The sequence below is a fragment of the Sebastes fasciatus genome, chromosome 16, assembly GCF_043250625.1.
Source record: "Sebastes fasciatus isolate fSebFas1 chromosome 16, fSebFas1.pri, whole genome shotgun sequence".
Classification (NCBI taxonomy): domain Eukaryota; kingdom Metazoa; phylum Chordata; class Actinopteri; order Perciformes; family Sebastidae; genus Sebastes; species Sebastes fasciatus.
In genome coordinates this window covers 4933707-4940415 of record NC_133810.1, presented here as the reverse complement: position 1 = coordinate 4940415, position 6709 = coordinate 4933707, and the positions used below count along the sequence as shown (strand labels likewise).

At 37.1% G+C, this 6709-nt stretch overlaps 1 protein-coding gene across 1 annotated transcript; it reads left to right on the top strand.

The window, feature by feature from the left end:
• Positions 1-1410: 1410 nt before the first annotated feature.
• Positions 1411-5769, top strand: pou4f4 (POU class 4 homeobox 4). The gene is made up of 2 exons (XM_074610876.1): positions 1411-1740; positions 4236-5769. The coding sequence occupies exons 1-2, from the start codon at positions 1621-1623 to the stop codon at positions 5163-5165; spliced, it is 1050 nt and encodes a 349-aa protein (XP_074466977.1). The 5' UTR covers positions 1411-1620; the 3' UTR covers positions 5166-5769.
• The last annotated feature ends 940 nt before the right edge of the window (positions 5770-6709 follow it).

The following is a 6709-nucleotide window of genomic DNA, read 5'->3' as shown; positions in this document are numbered from 1 at the left end:
TAGATATCAAAAAAAGAACATGCATGTAAATGGAAGAACATACAGGACATACAGTAGAGCTTGGTTATAATAATAATAATAATAATAATAATAATAATAATAATAATAAAGCTCTGCTGTTGCAACACTATAAATAATATGATGTCTTGATATTTCAGCATCTGATCCTGCCAGAACCAAATATACATTTAAATATGCCATTAAATAATTCATGTTCTTTGAGTGTTTTAAGGCCACAACCACCATTTCTCTGTGACATTTATACATTCAATCACTTTCAGGCTCAAAGTATTTCTTGTTTAATTAGGTAAAATAGTCATTAACCCTCATCCTGTCAACCTATTTAACATTTCAGGAAAGTAACAGTTAATTTGCATATTGTGTAAAATGAAAATAGACAGAGCACTTAAGGGAATCTGTGTCTGCTGCATCTGTCTCCTTCACAATGACTTAACAATGTGTATGTATATAGATGTATGTGTGCGTGTGTGGATATGTGTACATGTATGTATTTGTGAAATAGTGTATATGTGTATTTTTTCTCCTAAGTTATCTATTTACTACATGTTCTATCTTACTCTTCTGTTCTGCATGTATAACTGGGTGTATAAAATACAAGAAAAAAAATTGCAAACATGTACTGTACATATTGGGGATGTATAATTCATGAGTAATTTGCAATACAAGTATTTTAAAAAAAATACTGTATAGTGTGTGATACTTTCAAGTAGCACCCCAATACATTTAATTACTAATTACAAAACTAATTCAAACAGAAAACAATGATATGAAGTCCTTAGAAACAAATGGACAAAGTCGTGAAAAATTGGATTGATAGAATAAATTTATAAATAATATATTATTAAATAATATAATATTATAAATTAGCTCTGTTCTTCACTCACATGTTGTTCTGGTTTTCATCCTGTGCTTGTAGCCAGCTATAGACATACATTTTGGCAAAAGTGTCAACAAGTCTATTATAGCCTTTTTCCTAACAAGTGCCTTTAATTGTATTTAGTGTGAAAAATAATGTTTATTAAAATGTATGTTCAAAATAAATAGTGCATTAAAACAAATCAGTAAGATAATGTAAAAGAAAGGTGCTATATAATGTATCTTTAAACAGTAAATTAACTGTAAAATACTGTGAAATTAATAAATAAAAAAACAGCTCAAAATGTATTTTTATGTATAACATATGCAACATCACAGCATCCTTCCTCGTTTCTCCCTTCCAGAGAGCCAGGCACTCTTGGAGGAGTGGAGGAGTGGATACAGCCTTGGAGCTCCTTGTGATTGGCTGAGACGTCGAGAGGGAGGGAGTGAGGATCCACCAATCAGGAGGAGAGTTGATCCAATATAGGAGCTGGAGGCGAGGAGCATCTTTATTATAGGACTCATTTACAGGCTAAGAGGAGACAGGAGACCTGCAGGAGCCACAGGAGTTACCTCTCCTTCTCTCTTTCTGTGTTGTTAAACCCACTTTTTATTCACATCTGTCTGCATCTGGCAGGTTTTTTTTCCTCTCCGAGGCTTTTCTTTTTTAAGAAAATCTCCTAAAAAGGAGTTTGAACGAAAAAGAAGACGGACAACGACCCCCTTACTTATTTTGCAATCATGATGTCGATGAACAGCAAGCAGCCTTTCAGTATGCACCCCATCCTCCACGAGCCCAAATACAACCCTCTGCACTCCAGCTCGGAGGCCATCCGCAGGGCCTGTCTGCCCAATCCATCGGTGAGTCCAACATTTATTATAATAACTTCCTGCAGCTGCTTCCATTAGAACAACAAAAAGTTGCAAAAATGTTCAGGGGAAATAGAAGAGAAATTGCATGAGGCTGGATAAAAAACAACTTATAACTTTTGCAGAAGCAGGCTCGTAAATTATTAAGATAAGATAAGATAAGATTTTATTAATTAAAAGAAATTCAGGTGTCAAAGCAGCAACATCAGCAAACAGAGTGAAACACAGGAGAGGTATAAAGGTATACAAAAATGTGTGTGCAGTCCGTCAATAAATAAATGTAGTATGTGCAATAAATAAATGTAATATATGCAGTCTATAAAGTGGTTTATAGGATGTATAGTGTAAAGTGCGCCAGTGGTCCATGTTTAAAGGCAGATAGAGCATGTTTAAAGGCAGATAGTGCATGTTTAAAGTTATTAAAGTCCTATAATAAACCTGATTGCATTGCCCTCTTTGTGCTGCTGGTGCTATCAGATCCACCTCGCCTTATCCATATCTCAGACTGTGTCAAACATTTTATTTAATTCTATATATTTTTTTATTATTTATTTATTTATTTGCACATATATAAAACTTCACAAAATCCAGTCAATGAAAAAAAAAAAGAAGAAATGTGTCAGAAGAGGTCAAGAAGCCACAGGAAACGAAAACAATAACAAAAAAGAAAGAAAGATCTAAAAAATACAACAAAAGTTAAACAACACAAAATGTGCAGAAAAACCCTAACCAAACAGTGGAAAACAATCCAATAAAAACAATGAAATATATACAAAAAACAATACAGAAGAAAAGAAAATATATCTAAACATATCAAAAGATAATTAGACATCATTAATTAAATGTGATGATAATAATGCTCTCTGTTTTCTGCTGGTTAAATGTTGACTTAAGTAACCAAAATATGATTTCTATGATAGAAAATAACAGGTTTATTATATTCTCCAAATTTATGTGCACCATTTTTAACTGTAATGCATTAGGGTGGATTCATGGAGCAATAGGCAATTTACCAGTAAAATAACAGTAAAGAACTGGCAGCAGGGTTGCCTTTATGTTACTGTAAAATTAACATTATTATACTGTCGCTGAAATTTACAGCTTTGTACTATTAAAAAAAAATACTGTTTTTTTTTTATTAATTTCACAGTATTTTACAGTTAATTTACTGTTTAAAGATACATTATATAGCTGTTTTTCCACCTTTATTTTACATTATCTTACTGATTTGTTTTAATGCACTACTTAGGTTGTATTTTTTAACATACATTTTAATAAACATTATTTTTCACACTAAATACAATTAAAGGCACTTGTTAGGAAAAAGGCTATCATAGACTTGTTGACACTTTTCCCAAAAATGTGTGTCTATAGCTGCTACAAGCACAGAATGCAAACCAGAACAACATGTGAGTGAAGAACAGAGTATTAACAGTAAAGCACTGTTTTTAGCAATAACAGGTTAATACTGTTGAAATCCTGCTGCAAATTAACAGCAATTGTTTACAGTGTAGGGCAGGAAGTCGTAAAGGTGCGTAAAAGACGCTCAAAACGCTTCTCTGAGAAGCCAAATCCTGCTGAAAGTGAGAGAAGATAAGAGATGAAGGAGGAAGAGGAAGAGGAGGAGGAGACGCGTGTTATCTCATATTGTCCACATTCATATTCAAACTCGTCTCATTTCATTGTCCGCAGAAATTATTCAGGAGATCGTAAATATTAATTTTAAATGAATATCCTGTCTGACACACTTTCTGGGCAGATCAGTGATGGAGTTGCATTTGATATTACATTTTTCTGAGTAGAAAGAAATAAAGTTCAGTGAAAGTTGCATGCAAATTAATTTTAATAGTTGGATCTGTAAATCCCTTGTGCGTAATTGAGATGTACCCTAAACACATTTTCGCTTTTTCGTTTGAAAACGTGATTTTCACGTGTGGAAATTGTATAAAATAATAAAACGTTTTATGAAGTTTAACGTTTTAAAAAAAAATAAGAATAAACTTCACCTGATTAATATTTTTTTTATTTTATTTTTAACTGGCTCTTCACGCAGATGCAATTTGACTAAAAATAATAAATTAAAATATGCGGATTGTTATTTCTTTTTTTGGTTTTGTTTTGGTTTTGAATGTTGAGGTTGTTTTCTCTAATGTACTTGATGGGTTTGTCTGTAAACTCATCTACTTAAAAGTTGGTTTATAGACTGTTGCAATTACAAACAGTGGATTGCATAAATGAAAACAACCTTGAAAAAAGGAAAAAATAAAGTATAAAAAAAATTAAAATATGCGGATTGTTTATTGTTTTCCACAGATTTGAATGTCTTTACAAATAAATTCAAATAATCCATGCAACAGAAAGGTTGTGCATGATGAAAGGTTGTGGAAAATGTTTAAATTGGTCATGATTCAAGTCAATATGTTGATTTGTGTCTCATGCATTTCTCTAACCAACCTGCCTCTCCTCTTCTCTCCTCTTCTCTGCAGCTTCAGGGCAACATCTTCGCAGGTTTTGATGAGACTCTGCTGCAGAGAGCCGAGGCTCTGGCCGCGGTGGACATCGTGGCCCAGAAGAGCCACCCGTTCAAACCAGACGCCACCTACCACACCATGACCACCATGACCAGCATGGCGTGCACACCGAACTCCTCCAGCGCTCACCTGCACCACCCATCCGTCCTCACCTCCCACCACCACCCTGCACACCACCAGTCTGCACAAGTCCTGGATGGAGACCTGCTGGACCACCTCACACCGGGCCTCTCTCTGGGAGGCATGGCCGGCTCGGACGTCTGCTCCTCGGCTTCTCACACTGCACACGCTGCACACATGTCTGCAATCAACCACATGCAGCAGCACCACCACCACCACCAGCAGTCCATGAACATGCACCAGCATGCATTGTCTCACAGCTCCTTGCAGGCTGCAGGTTTAGACTCGGAGCCCGATCCAAGGGAGCTGGAGTCCTTTGCAGAGAGGTTCAAACAAAGGCGCATCAAACTCGGGGTGACCCAAGCAGACGTGGGTTCTGCTCTTGCAAACCTGAAGATCCCAGGTGTTGGGTGTCTGAGCCAGAGCACCATCTGCAGGTTCGAGTCCCTCACTTTGTCGCACAACAACATGGTGGCCCTGAAGCCCATCCTGGAGGCCTGGCTGGAGGAGGCCGAGCGTGCACAGAGGGAGAAGATGTCCAAGCCGGAGATCTTCAGCGGTGGAGACAAGAAGAGGAAACGCACGTCCATCGCTGCTCCGGAGAAGAGATCCTTGGAGGCTTATTTCGCCGTGCAGCCGAGGCCATCGTCGGAGAAGATCGCAGCCATTGCAGAGAAGCTGGACCTGAAGAAGAACGTGGTGCGCGTTTGGTTTTGCAATCAGAGGCAAAAGCAGAAACGAATGAAGTTTTCTGCGACGCACTAGAAGAGAAGGGCTGCAGAACCTGCAGGACTAAAAAAGACAAATCAGAGACAAAGCTGCTGCTGCTGCTGCACACTGTCAGAGAAACAAGGTACACCGTTGTGCCTGTTGGTGCTGGACCTCTTTGACACACGGCTGACACAATTATATCCATTTTACCAAGTCATTAAATCTCTTATCGAGTCGTGTGATTCAAGAAATGAATCAGCATTGAAAAAGCTGCTGTTTCACTCCACTGGCTGTAATTAATTGAAGAGAAAAATCTAATTTTTCTGACTAAATGTCTTGTTAACATTCATTACAGTTCTTGTTCCACCTCGCAGAGGAGCAGCATCGTTTTTGCTTTTGATGCGTAATGCAAAGAAACACCTGCACGTCTCTGGAGTGTTTTAGCTGCTGCTGCACACTGTCAGAAAAACAAGGTACACCGTTGTGCCTGTTGGTGCTGGACCTGTTTGACACACTGGTGGAAATTGTTCTAGGTAGGGCTGTGGTGCCACATCCAATCAATTTTAGCAAACATCCTGGTATGATTTAATGCAAAAAAAAGTGAAGGTATCAAAAACACATTACTACTTTTCAGTTAAATAATTAACAATTATTTTATTCCAACAGGAAGTGTAAATAATGCTTTTAAAAAACACAAGAGTATACAATGTACTCAGTTGGTGGAATGTAACTAAGTACTTGTACTTTACTTGAGTATTTCCGTGTTCTGCTACTTTCTACTCAACTACACCTCAGAGGGAAATATTCGATTTTTTACTCCACTACATTTATCTGACAACTTTAGTTACTTTACAGATTCAGATTATTAATACAAAATGTAATCACATTACAATCAAATTACACCGATTACTGGGTGTATTTCATATTTAAAACACACAAATATTGACAATTTGTATAATTTACCCAGTCATTAAATCTCTTATCGAGTTTTGTGATTGAAGAAATGAATCAGCATTGAAAAACCTAAGCTGCAGTTTCACTCCATTGGCTGCAATTAATTGAAGAGAAAAAAATAAAAACTTTCTGACTAGATAATGGACTAAATCTCTTGCGAAGAAACACCTGCGCGTCTCTGGAGTGTTAAAGCTGCTGTCTGCTGGGTTGGACGTGGGACGACAAGTCTCGACTCAGTATGATACCAGGAGTTTTATTGTTTCTGGAAGGTTCAGCAGCTTCACAAACAACTGGATTCAGCGGTGTACCTTTTTTTGTTGTTGTGCCTGTTGGTGCTGGACCTGTTTGACACACAGCTAACGAAATTATATCCGTTTTACCAAGTCATTAAATCTCTTATCGAGTCTTGTAATTCAAGAAATGAATCAGCATTGAAAAATATGCTATTTCACTCTGTTGGCTGCAATTAATTAAAGAGAAAAATCAATTTTTTCTGACTAAATAATGGACTAAATGTCTTGTTAAGATTCATTACAGTTGTTGTTCCACCTTGCAGAGGAGCAGCATCGTGGAAACGAGTTCACAGAAAGTCTTCAACACAAGAAGCAGCAACGTTTTTGCTTTTGATGCAGAAACACCTGCGC